We start from the raw sequence: 23,005 nt of genomic DNA, 5'->3' as shown, positions 1-23,005 counted from the left end.
TTATCTAAAGCTCCAATTGTTGATTATATCTTGTTTCTTCTCTGTTAGAAAAAAAGCCTATAGGATATAATTTTAAAAGCTCAATTCATGGAGCTTTTACTTTAAATTTTTTTAAGTTTTATTTTTTTATTTTTATTTTAGAAAGAGCACGAGTGGGAGAGAGAGGCGACGGGGGGGGGGTGGGGGGGAGAGAGAGAGAGAGAAAGAGAAAGAAGAAAGAGAACAAAAATCTTAAGCAGGCTTCATGCTCAGCGTAGAGCTGGATGCAGGGCTCAATCCCACAACGGAGCGTCAAGAGTCTGACGCTCAACCGACTGAGCCACCCAGGCACCCCAAGTTTTAGTTTCAGTTTAGGTTTTTGCTGACTATAAAAATAGCTTATACAAATTTTGGAGAACAGTTTATTTTAATCTTCCATTTCCAGCTTCCAAAAGGCACTCTGATATTTTGGCATATTTCCTTCTCTCTCTGTGCATGTTTTACAGACTGAAGATCATTTCTTCACACTAATTTTAACTGTGTGTGTTTTACTGAACGTTAATAAGTATTTATCCTTAATACTAAAAACTCTTCATTAATGTCACATGGCTGCATGGTGTTTTCCATGTGTGGGTTTTACTATAACTTATTTCCTCGTCCCCCCATTATTAGTACAGTGAATATTTTTGTATATAAATCTTTATTTCATATTTTCTTTGGTACACAAAACAGAAGTTACTTGGTCTTTAAGACTCTTGATGCATGGAGCCTTTTGAAGGCCAAACCAAAAAAAAATGGTGTCATATTAGTCTGATTATTAGTGAACAGTTTTATTCAAGTATCACTTGACATTCAAATAGTAGAGTTACATATGGAAGAAAAATGATGTGTAGCGAGAGCATCTGTCTGGAATCTTATAGAGAAAATCTTGTACCGAGAAGGTTGGTGGACTCTAGTTCTCCTTCAGTCTATCTCTTCTCAGCATCTAGGATTCTCTGAGATTCCGTAACTTTCTTCATAAGACCTTGCAGCTTAATGTTGGCATCACTTTTGTAGATGCATGATTAAGAACTGTGAGATAACTGTTGAGAGACTCTATTCAGGGAAATTCCTGATTTTGCTTATAGGTATGTATCTAAAATTTGTTCTCAGACACCTAAACTCATTCTTTAAATAGCCAGGGGAGGTGATACATCAGTAAGTTTTGTCTTTTGTTTGTGAGAAACCTCCCTTTGTTGTCAAGCACTGTGGATAATGCTGTTACATTTTGATTCTAGGTGATGAGACTGCTGTGTGGCAGGCCCTGACTTTGCTGGAAGAGGGATTAATCCACAGCCCTTCCAACGCTCAATTCAAATTGCTGCTTGTTCGAATCTACTGTGTACTGGGTGCATTTGAACCAGTGGTGGATCTGTACTCCAGCCTTGATGCTAAGCATATCCAGCATGACACCATTGGGTTGGTAGTATATACTCTGAATACCGAGCAGCCAGCTACACTACGGTGGGGTCCTTCTACATGGAACTTGGACTTTTAGAGTTTAGCAGCAGAGTTGTTTCTGTTATTAAGCTTTTTAGATTAAGTAATCCCCCATTATATGGCCTATTGCAAAGCAGAAAGATTTTTATATCTTCCAGCATTTTGTGGTAATTTTAAAATTTGCACAATTTAGAAAAGGCAAGAAAGTTTTCCCCAGAGATAGCAAACAACTATATACTTTGAACACTTTTTCTTAGCACACGTTGTCTTGAAGTCTTGACTTCTGCTTTGCATTTGAGATTTACACATGTACTTCATTTGTTGACCTCAGAGATTCTTTTTCTTTAATGAAGGGGTTTTTTTGTAAAAAAAATTTTTTTTTACATTTATTCATTTTTGAGAGACAGGCAGAGTGCAAGCGAGGGTGGGGCAGAGAAAGAGAGACACAGAATCTGAAGCAGGCTCCAGGCTCTGAGCTGTCAGTATGGAGCCTGACGCGGGGCTTGAACTCACAAACCGTGAGAGCACAACCTGAGCCGAAGTCAGACGCCCAACCTACTGAGCCACCCAGGCGCCTGGTTTTTTTGTTTGTTTGTTTGTTTTAATGTTTGTTTATTTTTGAGAGAAAGGGTAGACAGAGTGTAAATGGGGGAGAGGCAGAGAGAGAGGGAAACACAGAATCTGAAGCAGGCTCCAGGTTCTGAGCTATCAGCACAGAGCCTGATGCGGGGCTCGAACCCACGAACCATGATATCATGACCTGAGCTGTAGTCGGACCCTTAACCGACCGAGCCACCCAGGTGTCCCTCGGTATTTTTTTTTAATGTTTATTTTTGAGAGACAGAAACAGAGCATGAGTTGGGGAGCAGCAGAGAGCAAGGGAGACCCAGAATCCAAAGCAGTCTCTAGGCTCTGAGCTGTCTGCATAGAACACAACATGGGGCTCAAACTCATGGACTGTGAGATGTGACCTGAGCCGAAGTCAGACACTTAACCAGGTGCCCCTACCTTAGAGCTTCTTTGAATGTGTATTTTGATTATTCTTTGTGATGAATCAAGGGTATATTTTCTTTATCCCTTGTGTCCCATTAATCATCTGAGTATAAGAAAGCATGGCATAGAACTTTAGGTCTCCCACAAAACTGAATTGACTTTGCTCTTTAAAAAAAAATGTTTTTTGGGGCACCTGGGTGGCGCAGTCGGTTAAGCGTCCGACTTCAGCCAGGTCGCGATCTCGCGGTCTGAGTTCGAGCCCTGTGTCAGGCTCTGGGCTGATGGCTCAGAGCCTGGAGCCTGTTTCCGATTCTGTGTCTCCCTCTCTCTCTGCCCCTTCCTGTTCATGCTGTGTCTCTCTCTGTCCCCAAAATAATAAATAAACATTGAAAAGAAAAAAAAATTAAAAAAAATGTTTTTTTGTTCCATGAATTAGATAATTTATGTGGCAGGATGTTTTAACTTTTCTGTGCGCCTAGCTATGTCTCTGCTATAGTAATTTGAAATACAGTGTTTGATACTAGAAGTGGGTAAGTATAACATGGTTTTTTTTTTTCTTTCCTTCTGACCTAGCTATCTTTTGACCCGATATGCCGAGTCCCTAGGTCAGTATGCTGCTGCATCCCAATCCTGTAACTTCGCGCTCAGGTTTTTCCACTCCAACCAGAAAGATGTAAGTGAAAAATACTTTTTAAAAATATGACCTTGCCCGCTGAATGCACACAATTCAGAGAACATCTTCCCTCGTGTGGTGGGTACACATGTTGAAATGTGCCATGCATACTTGCCAGTGCCCTTAGGCCATAGCATACTCGCCATGGCTGTTAGGTAGAGGTAAAGAGTTCTTTGTGGTTGCTAGAATGGGTGTGTTTAATAGAATCCATGCAAAGGTGCAATTAAAACTAGGTGTTAACAGACTACAAAGTGGTATTCTTCCTAGATTTGTCTTTTAATTTCTCTCTTTTTTTTAACATTTATTTATTTATTTTGAGAGGGAGAGAGAGAGAATCCCAAGCAGACTCCGTGCTATCAGTGCAGTGCCCAACGTGGGGCCCGAACCCACGGACCTGTGAGATTGTGACCTGAGCTGAAATCAAGAGTCAGACACTCAGCCGACTGCACCACCCAGGGCGCCTGTCTTTTAATTCCTTTAAAAAAAAAAAATTTATTTCATGTATTTATTTTATTTTACTTTTTATGTTTTTAAAAGACTGCATCCTTTTTTTAAAAAGATTTTTTAAAATATTTACTTGAGAGAGAAAGAAAAAGAGCACAAGTCGGGGAGGGGCAGAGAGAGAGGGGGACAGAGGATCTGAAGCAGACTCTGTGCTGACAGCAGAGAGCCTGATGCAGGGCTCTAACTCGTGAACCATGAGATCATGACCTGAGCCAATGTTGGATGCTTAACCTACTGAGCCACCCAGACGCCCCTTATTATTTTATTTTTTGAAGTTTATTTATTTATTTTGAGAGACAGAGTGAGCAGGGGAGGGACCGAGAGAGAGAATCCCAAGCAGGCTCTATGCTCAGCGTGGAGCCTGATGCGGGGCTTGATCTTTCACCCGGGAGATCATGACTTGAACTGAAATCAAGAGTTGTATGCTTAACTGACTGAGCCACCCAAGCACCCTGTCTATGAAATTTTTTCTAAGGGTGTAAGACCTAGCCCATAAAGAGTTCATAGCCTGGGATGCCATGGAAGATTCTGCAGTAGCAGCTGCTCTCTGTTACCTTTATTTGTTTCTAAAGTTTATAACCACTGTGCCCTTTGCCAGTAGCCAGTGCACTTGTATTTTCTTAGAATTATGAAATTGACCAATTGAAGGACATTTCAAGAAACTTTTGTCAATAGTATGTTTTTAAAAGTAGCAATAAATAAGGTAGAGCTATGTGCCATAATGAAAGGATGGGATTTGCGCCATATTTTTCACTGCAAGCAGACTTGATCTCCACTTGTCGGTTAAGCAGAAGTTTTATATGGTTTCTAGTCAGTCAACCAGCTGCGCAAAACCACCCAGAACATAGGAGAAAGAAGGCACGTCTTGAGGATGGTCATTGCCTGCTTTGTTCTCATGTGCTTCTAAGACTCATCATCTGGAATTTGGCCATGCCAGATATCTACCCATAGCTTTCTGTGTTCACGGTCTAAGAGCAACTAAGGAACTTGACCAGGAAGCCGTTTTTGGGGGTGGTTCTTGGCAAACAGTCATGAGGATTTTTTTAAATAAAAAACCCTTTCATAACTGTAACAGCTTTGGCTAGTCTATCTTCCGTTGAATTCTTTAGCTTTGTATTAAATAGACGGCAGGGCAGAAGCATTTCTGAACAATGGAATATAGGTTTATTGTTGTCAGCTTGCAATAATTATGTCCTGACAAGCCTCAGGGCAAGGCCTAGAAGGCTGGTGTAGCAAGGGATGGTGACCTGTGCATCATTTGGCTTTTAAGCTCTATTCCCCTCCCCCAAGTGGCATTTTTCCACCACAGTGATTGGTGGTATCTTTGTTCAGACTTCATTTTGTGTCATAGCTCCTAATCAGGAAGAGAGGGAAGTGTAGGCATCAGCATCTGAACATGCTGCTTAGAAGGTGCTGGCCTGGCTTAGAGATCCGAGGGCATCTCTAGGACCTTGGGTTTCTAAAGTATCTTGGCACAAGTAGGCAGTTGAGTTATAAATCTCTGTTTGCACTGTGTATTGAAGTATCTGTGATTGCCCTTTCCCAGTTTTTAAGAAGTTGCATTAACTCAAAAAAAAAAAAAAATCAAAAGGGTTTCTTAAATCTCATTAATCTGTCTGTCATTCCTTATTTCTAAGGAAGATTGACTGATGATGCCTTTTCAAAGTTTTGTTCTCAAATAGCTCTGAGGTGGCAATTGGGGGTGAATAAGGGATTATTCCAAGCCTGGAGGCTGGTTTTACTCCAGTTTAATCATCCAGCATTCAAGAAGCACTATATGATTCATGATTTGGTCAATAATGTATGTTATTTTATACTAATGAAATTTAAGCTTTAGTTTCCCCCCCACAAATACTGTATCTAAAGAGTTGTTTTGAAAAGAAAACACCCACTCCAAAACAACAACTCAAGTTATTGTTATAGGAAGGGAGATATCCTTAGGAGTGATTTGAGAAGGGTATGTTGTTCTTGGTGACTTTTTTTTATCTTTGATGTTTTGCTGATGGTTGTGTGTGGCAGGAGTGACTAATTCATCTGAATATATGTGATGCTGAACCTGATCATTTTATTGATCTGGGACTAAGTAAGACTCTCTACTTGGAATTTATTTTTATTACTACTAAGAAGAAAGAACTTACTTAATCATACTAAAGTAGATAATTTTTGGGGGGTCCTAGAGGCAAAAGCAAAAACCAATACAGCAAGTAAAATGCACCCTCAACCTTAATGCCTAGCCTGAGTCCCAAAATAGGGAAATGGAGACTGTGGTGTGGACTGTTTCCTATAGGACTTGGAGGGTAAAAAAGAGCATGATTGTAGTGTTGTGTTAAACCTAATAGTATTAGAAATATCTCTGGAAAGCTAAAGCTCTGTGTTCTGATTTTTATTCTTGGGAGTTTTTGAGATCCCCAGATGGTTTTTTCTTGGGTGACTGATGTGTTTCAATTCCCAGCTTGCTCTTGAAAGAACACATTTAATCCTTCAATGGAAAATCCAGCGTTCTGCTTTGTAAGGCTTTGTGCTATGAGGTTGAAAGTTAAATTGGGAAGGTCTACACAGGGATTTTCTTTCTGGAAAGGTCATCATTGTTGCTGTCATCTTACTTTGGAGTAGATTTTTACAATATGAGAATTAGAGTCAGATTTTCTTATCTCCAAAAGTTACTTACTTGTTTGTATTTAAAAATAATTTCCCTTGAAAAGTCTAACATAAGTATTCAAGAAGATGATTATTTAGGGTTTGATGTCCATCTATTTTGCTAATTTTTACAGTGACCAGGGTTCATTTCAGGAATCCATATGGGATATAACTAGCCTCATTGGTGCATAAATGAGTAGAAATAGGTACGGACAACATTCTCTGATAGTCAGAAGTTTTTCAAGTGCCTGTGGCTTCCAGTTTTGCCTGCAGTTCCAGTAGGGGTTGTTTTTTCCAATCATAGAACTTCCCCAGGCTCGGTCTTATTGGAAGATGCCCAGGTCCTTTGCTAGCTCTGCAGCGATACTTTGCTGCAGCATTAAAGGAGGACTGTCTTAAAAACAGAAGCCAGAGAACTACAGTTACTTTCTCAGTTTGTTAAAAGGACTACGTTTCCTTTTTGTTGCCCCTTATTTTTCTTTTTTAAAAGCTATTATCTTTTTTTCAGTAGTGGTAGTCCATGGACCACTCAAATTAAAACACCTCTGTACTTCATAAACTTGGGTTCTTTTCTTTAATCAGCATATTTTGGAACTGTAATTGATAAATTTGATTGAAGTCCCCAGAGTCATATTTTTATCCCCATTAACTGCCGGATCATATGTTCCCAAGCAGCTGGTTTTTTCAAGCTGTAAATTCCTATTGCAAGGGCTTCTGGTAAACCTTGCTTTCTCCTAGCCATGAGGCCTTTGGATAGGCATTTGTGTTTAGAGCATCCTGGCCTCTTCTTGATGGGGCATATCACTGTCCTTTAATCAAGCTAGAAGGTACACTTGAGCTTTTTTGGATAGTCCTTCTTTAAACCTGCAGGATCACAAGTAATCTTTTTAATTTTCTTGTGTCCGTCCGTCTTTAATTTCTCCAGATACTGCAGGCAAACAGCTCGCCGAGGTGTCCCATGGGGTTTAAAAGCCGCATCGAATGCAGTTGAATTAGCGCCCGTGGCGCAATCCCGCGGCCTGAAATGAACCCTGCGAGGCTGTGTATCAGAGGGTATGTTGTTGAACTATTGGCCTATTTTCCTACTGGGCAAATTATTCAGTCATAATGGAGATGGGGGCAGAGCTGACTGAGGCTGTGTTTAAAAAGACTGGCTTTTCTAGAAAGGATCTTTGGGGCAGATATCTGCTTTGAGCGTAACATTTTCCGTGGCCCAAAAGGGTGCCCTCCTGACTTGTGATCCTGATGGCATAGGCCCACACCCATGAAATGTTCTTTCCTGAGATTTTCTTCTGTTGTGCCAGAATTTCTGTTGAGAGTTCTTTTTCTTGCCTCTGTTCACAACATTTCATCTGTACATATGTATTAATTGAAAATTAAAGTGCACGTGGTGAGTGTTCCCTTCACTTACTTGTTCATGGAATTTTTCAGCATTGGTCTTACGTAGTTTGGATGGATAAGAAACCTGGTTCTTGCAGTCTTTCTGTCCTCATAATGGATTCTGATGAATTTTTATGGGTCCTTTTTTGTTGTCTTCTATCCTGTTGTAATGCATATATGCCCTATGTTTGTGACATATAGTATTTAGAAATAAACAAAACCAGGGAGCAGCCTGTCTTTTCTGAAGGAGGGTGATTTTTATTTGGGTTGATTGTGGGTGGTTATATTATTCCCGGTGTTTTTGGAACTTTTGTATAAAACACAGTTTATCTTAGATGCAGAAAAACATGGAGTAATATCCCTTCCACAATGGCACTAACCAAATTTTTGACTGACGTGGCAACCTCCAGTCCTATTGAATTGAAAGACATAACTGCTAAGAGAGTCTCTGGTGGTAGCAGCAGCTGGGTATTATTACACATATGATTCTGGTATAGGAAAGAAGAATAATAATGTTTTTAATAGCTGATATTCTACTTGGTGACCTTTAGAGATTAGATTTCATATCTTAATTTTAGTGTGAGTGTTTTGTTTTGCATGACAAGGTTTGCCTTCCTTTGCCTGATATATGAGATATTTATACCGAGGTGATATCTTTCCTTCCCAGACCTCAGAATATATTATTCAAGCTTACAAATATGGTGCATTTGAGAAGATCCCAGAGTTTATCGCTTTTAGGAACAGGCTGAATAATTCTCTTCATTTTGCACAAGTCCGTACTGAACGGATGTTGTTAGACCTTCTACTTGAAGCAAATATGTAAGTATTGCATAAGAGCTAAAAAGGAACTAAGGGGTTAGATCAGATCCTAAGAACCATTGGCTAATGGGTGATATTGGTAGACCTAAGATAAGGAAAAATGAAAGAAAAAGAGAGAGTGAGAGAGAAATTTGGTAGGGACAGAGAAGAAAGGGGAAATAACTCACTGCGTGGCATGGGTAATGATCGGGTGCTGCCGGCACCATTTCATGTTCCGTACAGAAGCCAGCCAGGTGGTGGTCCTCACCCTAGTCCATATAATTTTTAAAAAGTTCCCCTTCCCCTGTGAACATGAGATTTCAGGAATTAATGCTGATCCACTTTATTTTATTTGAGCTTCCAGACCCTTTCTCTTGCTGTGTAGCAGGCCAACATGATATAGGTGGGCTTGGTTCTATGTCACCTTCTGTGAGCTTTTACCTCTTAATAGTAAATCCTTCTACCTCCCTTCCTTCCTGTTTCTTTTCCTTTCTTTCTAGTAAAACAAAGTTGTGGCTAATATGTTTTCATGGCTGGTTTACTATTGAAATAATACATAAATAAATTTCTATATCACAGATCAACCAGTTTAGCAGAAAGTATAAAATCAATGAATCTTCGGCCAGAAGAAGATGACATTCCATGGGATGCCTTGCGAGACAACAGAGACTTAAATGTTTTCTTCAGCTGGGATCCAAAAGATAGGTAACTGGAATTTAACCCCAAGCATTTATTTTTGCAGAATTAGGATGAATCTAACAGTTAAAAAAAAAAAAAAAAAAAAACATCTTTTTTACACAAATATAATAACATGGTTATTATATGGATACGAAGATATAAGTAAGCCAAAGGAGGAAAATGAATCTCATTCCTATGTTGGATTATTGACTAATATAAAAATTAGATTTTCCTTCATAGCATACATAAAAACAGATTCCAGATGGATCAAAGGTCATGTGCTAAAACTCCTTAGAGAATCTATAAGAAAATATAAAAATATTTTTAAGTGGTTAGGGAAAGCCTTTCTTAGCATTACATCAAACCTGGAAACATAAAGGATTTGATCTCTGTAAATATTAGCCTTCTATATAGAAGTAAATTTGTTAACAAGTTCTAAAGGTATGTGGTAAATCGGTAAATTTCTTCATATATATTAATATCTTTCACATACAAGGAGAAATCTTTTTAAAGTTTGTTTTTTTTTTTTTTAATTTTTTTTTGAGAGTGCAAGCCACGGAGAGGGAGAGAGGGAGTGAATCTTAAGCAGGCTCCATATTGAGTGTGGAGCCTGACCTGGGGCTTGACCCCATGACTCTGGGATCATGACCTGAACTGAAATCTAGAGTCAGGTGCTCAGGTGCCCCTGTCCAATAGTTAAAGATTTTTTTTTTTTTTTTTTTTTAATCACCGTACAGTGCATTTCACTGAACTTGTTAAGTCCAGTTTGGGCTTTTTTAAAAATTAAATTAAATTTTATTATTTTTTAAAATTTACATCCAGATTAGTTAGCATGTAGTGTAACAGTGATTTCAGGAGTAGATTCCTTAGTGCTCCTAAAGATACTGAAGCTTCATGAATTTGCGTGGCATCCTTGTGCAGGGGCCGTGCTAATCTTCTCTGCATCGTACCAATTTCAGTATATGTGCTGCCGAAGCGAGCACAAGTCCAATTTGTTTTTTAGTTATCTTCTTATTGATTTATTAAGAGTTCTCCCGGGGCACCTGGGTGACTCTGTCGGTTGAGGGTCCTACTCTTGATTTTGGCTCAGGTCATGATCCCTGGGTCATGGGGTTGAGCCCCATGGTAGGCTCCACACTGAATATGGAGCCTGCTTGGGATTCTCTCTCCTCTCCCCTTGCACGCTCTCTCTTTCTAAAATTAAAATTAAAAAAAAAACAACAACTATTGGACAAAGATAAAAAAGATTAATACTTGTGGTCAGCAAGGTTGTAGGGAAAATGGTTGTTGTACATTGTCATGATGGTAAAACTTTATATATTATCTTCCTATAGGGAATTCTAGTGATCGGTATTAAGATTGAAAATTCCAAATGTTCTGCAGGCTGCACAGATCCTGGGCTGAGCCTTTATTAAGCAGATCTAATATTTTTTGATGCCCATGGGCCAGTGGCCCTGGGCTGATCTGTAGCTCCCAGCAGTCCTCAGCCTTCTCCTCTGGCTCTGATGCATCTAGGGACTCCTGCTGTGAGCTAGGGGGAAGATATGGGTCTTAGCATTGGGGGATGCTGCCTGCTCCTGTGCTGAAGGCAAGAATTGTGAACCAGAATCCTGGCAGGAACTATTTTTCACCCTCCCTGGTGGCCACTTTGTTCTCCCATTTCTGATTCCCTGGCTCCACTCTACCCCAAATTAACCTTTTCTTTTGTTGTTTCCATATGACCTTTTTTATACTTGTTCAGGAAAAAAAAAAAAAAGATTGAAAATTCCATATCCCATTTAATTCAGCAGATCTACTTCTAGGAAAGTACAACCTAAGGAAGTAAGTGCAAAAGCATGCAGAGTTATGTATATGAGGTAGTTCTCTATACAGTTGACCCTTTAACAGTGCAGGGTTGGGGCACTGACCCCCTTACACAGTCAAAAATCCATGTTAACTTTTAACTCCCCAGAAACTTAACTACTAATAGCCTACTATTGACCGAAAGCCTTACCAATAACACAAACAATTGAGCAACACATATTTTGTATGTCATGTGTATCATATACTGTGTTTTTACAATAAAGTAAGCTAGAGAAAGAAAATGTAAAGACAATCATAAGGAGGAGAAAATACATTTACAGTAAAACGTATTTTTGCTAGGCTTCATAAGATTTCACTTTTGTTGTCATCACAGCTAAGGTTTATTATAACAGAAGGATACATGACAGGATTAGCAAGGGAAAAAGACACAGAATCTGGAAAACTCCATGCACAGACTTCCAATGCTGTCTCTCTCCTGTGAGGAGACATATCAAGTGTGCTCCTTTCTTTAGCAGTGAAAAATGCAGTGATGCATGTGCAGTGTTTCTGCTCAGAGAAGCCCATTTGAGATTTGGTGCCCAAGATTTTTACTAGCTGGTTATGTAGGCACCCTCTGTGTAGTACGTGCCAATATTCCAGACTCCCAGAAGGAAAGTAGGTGTTCACCATAGACCATATGGTTTGTACAAACAGTTTAGGCACAGTGAGCCGCTCTTACCATTTAGGGAATGGTTGGAGTGCCAAGTTCCTAGATACCAGCTACAGGTCAGCCTTGTTAAGTTGGCCCTTCTAAAGACAATAACCTCAGGCTTGTTGTGTTAATTCTTTTCTGCAGAAAAGAAAGAAAAAGATACAGTTTGCAAAATAGTATAAATATTGTGAACCCATCTTATTTAAAATGTGTTAAATTATATAAATATTTTTAGTTGCAGTTGTATACATAACATCTGTGTTGCAAGAGTCTGAAAGGATGCATACCAAGCTTTTTTTTTTTTAATATTTTTATTTATTTTTGAGGGAGTGCAAGCAGGGAGGGGCAGAGAGAGGGGAGGGTGGAAAGGGGGGTGAGCAGAGGATCTGAAGCCTGTTCTGTGCTGACAGCACAGAGCCTGATGCAGGGCTGGAACTCACAAACCATGAGATCATGACCTGAACCAAAGTCAGATGCTTAACTGACTGAGCCACCCAGGTGACCCATACCAAGTTTGTTAATATTGCAGGTGTTTGGTTATCAGGGCACATTTCCCTTTTATTTTTCAGTTTTCTGTCATTTGAATTTCAAATATGTGATACATATTTTATTGTTATTAGAAGTCTCCCTTAAGGGGAAAAAATGACCTGTTAGGTAGGTTACCGCTTCCATTTTATCGATGCTGAAATGGAGACTTGGGTGATTTGGGTTTGTCTGAGATCATTCACTTAGCAGACAAATGCTGGCAGCATTCAAAGGCATTGTGATTGATGAATGTGAACTTTGAAAGATGGCAACACATTAACTAAAATGGATGGGTTGGGGATATTTCTTTTTAAGGGATGTTTCTGAAGAACATAAGAAACTTTCCTTGGAGGAGGAGACCATGTGGTTAAGAATCCGTTCCTTAACATTGAGGCTGATCAGTGGACTTCCAAGTCTTAATCATCCTGTGGAGCCAAGGAACTCAGAAAAGACCACTGAAAATGGCGTGTCCTCCCGGATTGATATTTTTCGTTTACTCCTTCAACAGCTGGAGTTGGCTATGGAGACAGGAAAGCGATTTATTGAGAAAGAAATTCAGGTATCAACAGTATTTACCATCAAATCTACAATAATCTATGACTGTCTTTTTAATAAATAGGAATTTGGGTTGGGGGGATAGTAGAGAACAGTATTTTGTTCCAGTATTTATGACACTTGAATTGCAGAGGCTTCCTCACTGTACAAACTGGATAATGAGGAAAAACAAAATAGCTTCATTTGTGATGGGTAAATTTGTAATAGCTATCAATAAATTAATGCAGAGCTTCTGTTTTCACTGTAATGACTTAGTGATTAGTTTGATGATAAGTGGTTTGCAACTTAATCACTGAGATAGACTTTAGTAGTTGTAGTCCTGTTTTCTTGTTTTATATAAATTTAGGTGGATTTAAAGGACATTACTTTCCCTCCCTTTTTTCCAGTATCCTTTCCTTGGTCCTGTACCCACCAGAATGGGTGGATTCTTCAGTTCTGGCTGTTCTCAGTGTCAGACCAGTTCTTTTTATCTTGTTAGTGATATTTATGAGCTGGACACCAGTGGTTTAGGTAAGTATACATTTTTGCGAGTATTTACTAGGTCTTTGCCATTGAAAACCTAGTAAATGTAACAAAATATTTACAACCTCACATATTTAGACAGATTGGGAGGAGGTAGAATCTATTCTGGAAATATCTGGTTTAATATCCAACAAGGTACATTCATAGGTAACAGAGTAATGTTTTAGAAATTTAAGTCCTTTTACTCTTTCAAATCACTTGTTAGGTCCAAAAGTTGAAGAAATCCTTAATTTGTTGAAATATTGTTGGATTTCAGATTGAATTCTTTACTAAGCTTTGTGGAGAAAAGTTTTTTCCTTAACCCAGTGAGAATCACACATATTCCATAGATTCCCCTCTCCCCACCCCCCACCTCCCCGGCCAATTATAAATTTTGTAGATTCTGTCTATAAGTATTTGAGAGTATTTGAAGCACATAGATTTTAATTCTTCCTAGACAATTTGAGGTATTGCTCTTGACAGATAATTAACCTTTCTTCTATTTTTCCTTTTCTTCATCTTTTTCTTTGTCTCTCAGTAATAGAATTTGAGGCCTATGAGACTTAAGAGAAAAGAAAATGTCCTTGCCCATGAGTTGCTTATAGGTGTTGATCTTGCTTTTTTCTTCCTAGAAAAATGAATTGAAAGTTTTTCTTTTTCTTTTTTTTCTTTTCTGTTTAGAGGATACAGTGGAGATCCAGGAGCGAGTAGAGAATAGTCTTAAGACTTTACTAGAACAATTAAAAGGTGAGCATTCTGATTGTGGATTTCCATGTTTTATCATGTTGTCTGACACTCATTTTTTAGTAGAAACTTGCAAGAGTTGCAAATAATAACTTGAAAATAATAATGCATACTTACGGTATTTTGAAAGACTTGTTTTTAATTTTAAAAAGTTTCGACTATAAAAGTAATAGATAACCTATTATGAAACAGTACACAAGTGGTCTTTCTCCCTTTCCCAGCCTCGTTTCCCCAGAGAAGTAAGTACTGTTACTTACAAGGTAAGTAACACTTTGGAGTTGATACTCCTAGCTAGATGCCCCCTAAACAGTCATCCATGTGTATGTGGAAATACATACTAGTGATTTTTATTTAACATATGAAAAGGTATAATACATGCTTTTCTGATTTTAATTTTCTGTTGTCTTGGACACTTAACCATGTCAGTTGCATATAATATTCCACAGTATTATATCAGTGTACTAAGTTTGAGTTATTTATAACTATTTTTTTTAACGTTTATTTATTTTGACAGAGAGAGCATGACCCAGGGAGGGGCAGGAAGAGAGGGAAAGAATCCCAAGCAGGCTCCACACTCAGTGTGGAACCCAATGTGGGGCTTGATCTCACAACCATGAGATCATGACCTGAGTCCAAATCGAGTTGGACGCTTAACTGACGGAGCCACCCAGGCGCCCCATATAACTGTATTTATAACAGTGCTGAAATGAACATCTTGGGACATAAATGTTTGGTTACTTATTTGAGTATTTCTTTGGGATTAAATTCCTAGAAATGGAATTGTTGGTGAAAAGGATACATATATGCAACTAAAAAAAATTTTTTTTATTTTTTATTTTTATTTTTTCAATATATGAAATTTATTGTCAAAATGGTTTCCATACAACACTGAGTGCTCATCCCAAAAGGTGCCCTCCTCAATACCCATCACCCACACTCCCCTCCCTCCCACCCCCCATCAACCCTCAGTTTGTTCTCAGTTTTTAAGAGTCTATTATGCTTTGGCTCTCTCCCACTCTAACCTCTTTTTTTTTTTTTTTCCTTCCCCTTCCCCATGGGTTTCTGTTAAGTTTCTCAGGATCCACATAAGAGTGAAAACATATGGTATCTGTCTTTCTCTGTGTGGCTTATTTCACTTAGCATCACACTCTCCAGTTCCATCCAGGTTGCTACAAAGGGCCATATTTCATTCTTTCTCATTGCCACGTAGTACTCCATTGTGCATTTAAACCACAATTTCTTTATCCATTCATCAGTTGATGGACATTTAGGCTCTTTCCATAATTTGGCTATTGTTGAGAGTGCTGCTATAAACATTGGGGTACAAGTGCCCCTATGCATCAGTACTCCTGTATCCCTTGGGTAAATTCCTAGCAGTGCTACTGCTGGGTTCATAGGGTAGGTCTATTTTTAATTTTTTGAGGAACCTCCACACTGTTTTCCAGAGCAGCTGCACCAATTTGCATTCCCACCAACAGTGCAAGAGGGTTCCCATTTCTCCACATCCTCTCCAGCATCTATAGTCTCCTGATTTGTTCATTTTGGCCACTCTGACTGGCATGAGGTGATATCTGCATGTGGTTTTGATTTGTATTTCCCTGATGAGGAGCGACGTTGAGCATCTTTTCATGTGCCTGTTGGCCATCCGGATGTCTTCTTTAGAGAAGTGTCTATTCATGTTTTCTGCCCATTTCTTCACTGGATTTGTTTTTCGGGTGTGGAGTTTGGTGAGCTCTTTATAGATTTTGGATACTAGCCCTTTGTCCGATATGTCATTTGCAAATATCTTTTCCCATTCCGTTGGTTGCCTTTTAGTTTTGTTGATTGTTTCCTTTGCTGTGCAGAAGCTTTTTATCTTCATGAGGTCCCAGTAATTCACTTCTGCTTTTAATTCACTTGCCTTTGGGGATGTGTCGGGTAAGAGATTGCTACGGCTGAGGTCAGAGAGGTCTTTAACTGCTTTCTCCTCTAGGGTTTTGATTGTTTCCTTTCTCACATTCAGGTCCTTTATCCATTTTGAGTTTATTTTTGTGAATAGTGTGAGAAAGTGGTCTAGTTTCAGCCTTCTGCATGTTGCTGTCCAGTTCTCCCAGCACCATTTGTTAAAGAAACTGTCTTTTTAGCATTGGATATTCTTTCTGGCTTTGTCAAAGATTAGTTGGCCATACGTTTGTGGGTCTAGTTCTGGGGTTTCTATTCTATTCCATTGGTCTATGTGTCTGTTTTGGTGCCAATACCATACTGTCTTGATGATTACAGTTTTATAGTAGAGGCTAAAGTCTGGGATTGTGATGCCTCCTGCTTTGGTCTTCTTCTTCAAAATTACTTTGGCTATTCGGGGCCTTTTGTGGTTCCATATGAATTTTAGGATTGCTTGTTCTAGCTTCGAGAAGACTGCTGGTGCAATTTTGATTGGGATTGCATTGAATGTGTAGATAGCTTTGGGTAGTATTGACATTTTAACAATATTTATTCTTCCAAGCCATGAGCACGGAATGTTTTTCCATTTCTTTAAATCTTCTTCAATTTCCTTCATAAGCTTTCTATAGTTTTCGGCATACAGATCTTTTACATCGTTGGTTAGATTTATCCCTAGGTATTTTATGCTTCTTGGTGCAATTGTGAATGGGATCAGTTTCTTTATTTGTCTTTCTGTTGCTTCATTATTAGTGTATAAGAATGCAACTGATTTCTGTACATTGATTTTGTATCCTGCAACTTTGCTAAATTCACGTATCAGTTCTAGCAGACTTTTGGTGGAGTCTGTCTGATTTTCCATGTATAATACCATGTCATCTGCAAAAAGTGAAAGCTTAACTTCATCTTTGCCAATTTTGATGCCCTTGATTTCCTTTTGTTGTCTGATTGCTGATGCTAGAACTTCCAACACTATGTTAAACAACAGCGGTGAGAGTGGACATCCCTGTCGTGTTCCTGATCTCAGGGAAAAAGCTGTCAGTTTTTCCCCATTGAGGATGATGTTAGCTGTGGGCTTTTCATAAATGGCTTTTATGATGTTTAAGTATGTTCCTTCTATCCTGACTTTCTCGAGGTTTTTATTAAGAAAGGATGCTGAATTTTGTCAAATGCTTTTTATGCATCGATTGACAGGATCATATGGTTCTTATCTTTTCTTTTATTAATGTGATGTATCACGTTGATTGATTGCGAATGTGGAACCAGCCCTGCAGCCCAGGAATGAATCCCACTTGATCATGGTGAATAATTCTTTTTATATGCTGTTGAATTCGATTTGCTAGTATCTTATTGAGGATTTTTGCATCCATATTCATCAGGGATATTGGCCTGTAGTTCTCTTTTTTACTGGGTCTCTGGTTTAGGAATCAAAGTAATACTGGCTTCATAGAATGAGTCTGGAAGTTTTCCTTCCCTTTCTATTTTTTTTGGAATAGCTTGAGAAGGATAGGTGTCATCTCTGTTTTAAACGTCTGGTAGAACTCCCCTGGGAAGCCATCTGGTCCTGGACTCTTATTTGTTGGGAGATTTTTGATAACCGATTCAATTTCCTTGCTGGTTATGGGTCTGTTCAAGCTTTCTATTTCCTCCTGCTTGAGTTTTGGAAGTGTGTGGGTGTTGAGGAATTTGTCCATTTCTTCCAGGTTGTCCAGTTTGTTGGCATATAATTTTTCATAGTATTCCCTGATAATTGTTTGTATCTCTGAGGGATTGGTTGTAATAATTCCATTTTCATTTATGATTTTATCTATTTGGGTCATCTCCCTTTTCTTTTTGAGAAGCCTGGCTAGAGGTTTGTCAATTTTGTTTATTTTTTCAAAAAACCAACTCTTGGTTTCATTGATCTGCTCTACAGTTTTTTTAGATTCTATATTGTTTATTTCTGCTCTGATCTTTATTATTTCTCTTCTTCTGCTGGGTTTAGGCTGCCTTTGCTGTTCTGGTTCTATTTCCTTTAGGTGTGCTGTTAGATTTTATATTTGGGATTTTTCTCGTTTCTTGAGATAGGCCTGGATTGCAATGTATTTCCCTCTCAGGACTGCCTTCGCTGCATCCCACAGCATTTGGATTGTTGTATTTTCATTTTCGTTTGTTTCCATATATTTTTAAATTTCTTCTCTAATTACCTGGTTGACCCATTCATTCTTTAGTAGGGTGTTTTTTAACCTCCATGCTTTTGGAGGTTTTCCAGACTTTTTCCTGTAGTTGATTTCAAGCTTCATAGCATTGTGGTCTGAAAGTATGCATGGTATGATCTCAATTCTTGTAAACTTATGAAGGGCTGTTTTGTGACCCTGTATGTAATCGATCTTGGAGAATGTTCCATGTGCACTTGAGAAGAAAGTATATTCTGTTGCTTTGGGATGCAGAGTTCTAAATATATCTGTCAAGTCCATCTGATCCATTGTATCATTCAGGGCCCTTGTTTCTTTATTGACCGTGTGTCTAGATGGTCTATCCATTTCTGTAAATAGAGTGTTAAAGTCCCCTGCGATTACCACATTCTCATCAATAAGGTTGCTTATGTTTGTGAGCAATTGTTTTATATATTTGGGGGCTCCTGTATTCGGCGCATAGACATTTATAATTGTTAGCTCTTCCTGATGGATAGACCCTGTAATTATTATATAATACCCTTCTCCATCTCTTATTACAGCCTTTAATTTAAAGTCTAGTTTGTCTGATATAAGTATGGCTACTCCAGCTTTCTTTTGACTTCCAGTAGCATGATAAATAGTTCTCCATCCCCTCACTTTCATCTGAAGGTGTCCTCAGGTCTAAAATGAGTCTCTTGTAGACAGCAAATAGATGGGTCTTGTTTTTTTATCCATTCTGATACCCTATGTCTTTTGGTTGGCACATTTAGTCCATTTACATTCATTGTTATTATAGAAAGATATGGGTTTAGAGTCATTGTGATGTCTGTAGGTTTCATGCTTGTAGCAATGTCTCTGGTACTTTGTCTCACAGGATCCCCCTTGGGATCTCTTGTAGGGCTGGTTTAGTGGTGACGAATTCCTTCAGTTTTTGTTTGGGAACACCTTTATCTCTCCTTCTATTCTAAATGACAGACTTGCTGGCTAAAGGATTCTCAGCTGCATATTTTTTCTGTTCATCACATTGAAGATTTCCTGCCATTCCTTTCTGGCCTGCCAAGTTTCAGTAGAGAGATCCGTCACAAGTCTTATAGGTCTCCCTTTATTTATTTATTTATTTATTTTTTAATTTTTTTTTTCAACGTTTATTTATTTTTGGGACAGAGAGAGACAGAGCATGAACGGGGGAGGGGCAGAGAGAGAGGGAGACACAGAATCGGAAACAGGTTCCAGGCTCTGAGCCATCAGCCCAGAGCCTGACGCGGGGCTCGAACTCCCGGACCGCGAGATCGTGACCTGGCTGAAGTCGGATGCTTAACCGACTGCGCCACCCAGGCGCCCCTAGGTTTCCCTTTATATGTTAGAGCACATTTATCCCTTTCAGATAGCTGCTTTCAGAATTTTCTCTTTATCCTTGTATTTTGCCAGTTTCACTATGATATGTTGTGCAGAAGATCGATTCAAGTTACCTCTGAAGGGAGTTCTCTCTCTGCCTCTTGGATTTCAAAGCCTTTTTCCTTCCCCAGATCAGGGAAGTTGTCAGCTATTATTTCTTCAAGTACACCTTCAGCACCTTTCCCTCTCTCTTCCTCCTCTGGAATACCAATTATGCATAGATTATTTTTATTTTTCTTTTTTTTTTTTTAATTTTTTTAACATTTATTTTTTTGAGACAGAGAGAGAGTATGAACAGGGGAGGGGCAGAGAGAGAGGGAGACACAGAATCTGAAATGGGCTTCAGGCTCTGAGCTGTCAGCACAGAGCCCGACGTGGGGCTCGAACTCACGGACCGTGAGATCATGACCTGAGCTGAAGTCGGACGCTTAACCGACTGAGCCACCTAGGCGCCCGATTATTTTTCTTTAGTGCATCACTTAGTTCTCTAATTTTCCCCTCATACTCCTGGATTTTTTTATGTCTCTTTTTCTCAGCTTCCTCTTTTTCCATAATTTTACCTTCTAGTTCCCCTATTCTCTCCTCTGCCTCTTCAATCCGAGCCGTGGTTGTCTCCATTTTATTTTGCAGCCCATTTATAGCATTTTTTAGCTCCTCTTGGCTGTTCCTTAGTCCCTTGTTCTCTGTAGCAATAGATTCTCTGCTGTCCTGTATACTGTTTTCAAGCCCAGCGATTAATTTTATGACTATTATTCTAAATTCACTTTCTGTTACATTGTTTAAATCCTTTTTGATCAGTTCGTTAGCTGTTGTTATTTCCTGGAGATTCTTTTGAGGGGAATTCTTCCCTTTCGTCATTTTGGATAGTCCCTGGAGTGGTGCGGGACTGCAGGGCACTTCCCCTGTGCTGTCTTGAATAACTTGGGTTGGTGGGCGGGGCCGCAGTCTGACCTGATGTCTGCTCCCAGCCTACCGCTGGGGCCACAGTCAGACTGGTGTGTACCTTCTCTTCCCCTCTCCTAGGGGCGGGATTCACCGTGGGGTGATGTGGCCCGTCTGGGCTACTTGCACACTGCCAGGCTTGTGGTGCTGGGGATTTGGCGTATTAGCTGGGGTGGATTGGCAAGGTGCATGGGGGCGGGAGGGGCAGGCTCAGCTTGCTTATCCTTTGGTGATCCGCTTCGGGAGGTGCCCTGCGGCACCGGGAGGGAGTCAGACCCGCTGCCGCCAGAGGGGTGGATCCACAGGAGCACAGCATTGGGTGTTTGCAGGGTGCAAGCAAGTTCCCCGACAGGAACTGGTTCCCTTTGGGATTTTGGCTGGGGGATGGGCGAGGGAGATGGCGCTGGCAAGCGCCTTTGTTCCCCGCCAAGCTGAGCTCTGTCGTCCGGGGCTCAACAACTCTCCCTCCCGTTGTCCTCCAGCCCTCCCGCTCTCTGAGCAGAGCTGTTAACTTATAACCTCCCAGATGTTAAGTCCCGCTCGCTCGCTGTGAGAACACACTCCGTCCGGCCCCTCTGCTTTTGCCAGCCAGACTCGGGGCCTCTGCTTGGTTGGCGGGCTGCCCCTCCGCCCCGGCTCCCTCCCGGCAGTCCATGTAGCGCGCACCGCCTCGCCGCCCTTCCTACCCTCTTCCGTGGTCCTTTCATCTGCGCTTGGCTCCAGAGAATCCATTTATCTAGTCTTCCTGCGGTTTTCTGGGTTATTTAGGCAGGTGTGGGTGGAATCTAAGTGATCCACAGGATGCGGTGAGCCCAGCGTCCTCCTACGCCACCATCTTCTCCCCCTTTACTTTTTTAAAAACAAAAAGAGGAACCTCTTTTTGTTATTAGTTTATTTTGAGAGAGAGGAGTGCATGTGCACAAGCGAGGGGAGGGGCAGAGAGAGAGGGAGAAAGAATCCCAAGCAGGTTCCCATCCTGTGAGTGTGAAGCCCGTCATGGGGCTGGAACCCATGAACTGTGAGATGATGACCTGAGCCGAAACCAGAAGTTGGAAGCTCAATGGGACTGAGCCAGCAAGGAGCCCCATGCATATATATGTATTTTAAATCTGAGGGTCTTTCTTTTCAAGAACCTAAGTGGTCTATTATTTTATTGCCCAAATGCAGAATGATAATTAAAAGATCAAGATCCTGAGAATAAAATGTAGTATTTATTATGAAGGTGAATTTCTACCATGCACTTTGGTCTTTTGGTCCATAATGGCACACATTCTCCTATATCATTCACTTGGAGTCTTAATTTTATTGTGACAACGGTCTGTTTGTGGAAAGGCTAGCTGGTGTTTAGACTCTAGAACATATAGTTTATAAGGCTACTTTTTATATTTTGAAGACAACAGAGCAGTAGTTACATGGCTTTTTAAAGAGCTTAAAATAGGGGCGCTTTGCTGGCTCAGTTGGTAGAACATGCAACTCTTGATCTTGCGGTTGTGAGTTTGAGCCCCACCTTGGATATAGAGATTACTTAAAAATAAAATCATAAAAAAAAAAAAAGCTTAAAATAGATATTCTTTGTTGTTTGGTTCACGTGGGGGAGAAAAGCTTCTGGATTAAGCTTTTATATTTACTATATTTGCTTATTCTTTCTTAGAGTGTATATTGTGTTTCTAAAAAATAGCATTGAAACAAAAGCTATATAAAACAATAAAATATTTTTGTTTTCAGATGTCTTCAGTAAATGTAAAGGTGACCTCTTAGAAGTAAAAGATGGTAACTTGAAAACGCATCCTGCTCTTTTAGAGAATCTAGTCTTCTTTGTTGAGGTATGTTTTGTTCCCTTCCAGAAAAACTTGATTTTCCTTAGAGTGAAGGAGTAATTTTTAAAAAATGAACAGGTAAATAGGCACCTTATACCTGTAATTTAATATCTCGCCCCCACCTTTTGTTAACTGAAAAGCAGTTTAAATCATTTTTTTGAACGCACTCCGTCCAAGCATACCAGGAAGGTTTTGTTGATAATGAATAAAACTTGTAATTTGCTTTACCAATGTTTAAAAAGTCCTCAGATTCACTCCAAATCTGTCTGTTCTCTGTTTGTTTTCTTTTTTGACTTAACTATTACGTACTTTAAGTTAATTCCACTAGCTTTTTAAATTTGTTGCTATTACCAATTACTAAGATTCTGCATTGTGAAGGAGAATCTGGGCGCTGATTTAGCAAAACTCTCGCCTCTTTTTTAACCAGAGAGAAGAGAAGGATTACAAACACGTATAATCCATTATCTTATTTTTGTCACGTTTATTTTCCTCCTCCTAGTCTGTTCTGGTAACTGGCACAGTGTAAGCGTATAAGCCTCTGAACAAATCAGTAATAACTGCATGTATATGTACATGCACACTCTGTAGCAGAGAAGAAGCATAGGTGTAAACACCTAAGTTACGACAAAGAAGAAATGTACTGACCAACTAGGGAGATTTCTGTTTATATTTAAGTTTAAGATTTACAGGTGAGGTAATATCTTAATCGGGGAAGTGGGTGAGGAGAGGCATATTGTAAAGAACCTTTGGCTTCCATGCCTAGGAATTTGGACCTTTCACTTGAGTGAAAAAGATGTTAATAAATTGCTACAAATTTAAAAGGAAGCTGGATAGAGTA

The 23,005-nt window shown here is 39.6% G+C and overlaps 1 protein-coding gene and 1 non-coding gene across 2 annotated transcripts in view; one reads left to right on the top strand and one right to left on the bottom strand.

The window, feature by feature from the left end:
- Positions 1-23,005, top strand: part of NAA25 (N-alpha-acetyltransferase 25, NatB auxiliary subunit) — an 80,302-nt gene that overhangs the window by 45,963 nt on the left and 11,334 nt on the right. Inside the window, exons 14-21 of the mRNA XM_043557641.1 lie at positions 1,257-1,437; positions 3,025-3,124; positions 8,313-8,464; positions 9,023-9,148; positions 12,456-12,699; positions 13,082-13,205; positions 13,878-13,943; positions 22,076-22,173. Of these exons, the coding sequence (XP_043413576.1) occupies positions 1,257-1,437; positions 3,025-3,124; positions 8,313-8,464; positions 9,023-9,148; positions 12,456-12,699; positions 13,082-13,205; positions 13,878-13,943; positions 22,076-22,173 (1,091 nt within the window). The remainder of the gene's footprint in view (positions 1-1,256; positions 1,438-3,024; positions 3,125-8,312; positions 8,465-9,022; positions 9,149-12,455; positions 12,700-13,081; positions 13,206-13,877; positions 13,944-22,075; positions 22,174-23,005) is intronic.
- Positions 9,998-10,104, bottom strand: LOC122471117. Its single transcript, XR_006294125.1, has one exon. It is a non-coding gene; the product is annotated as a U6 spliceosomal RNA (small nuclear RNA).

This window comes from Prionailurus bengalensis, chromosome D3 (genome assembly GCF_016509475.1).
Source record: "Prionailurus bengalensis isolate Pbe53 chromosome D3, Fcat_Pben_1.1_paternal_pri, whole genome shotgun sequence".
NCBI classification, from domain to species: domain Eukaryota; kingdom Metazoa; phylum Chordata; class Mammalia; order Carnivora; family Felidae; genus Prionailurus; species Prionailurus bengalensis.
This window is presented reverse-complemented; position numbering and strand designations above follow the sequence as displayed.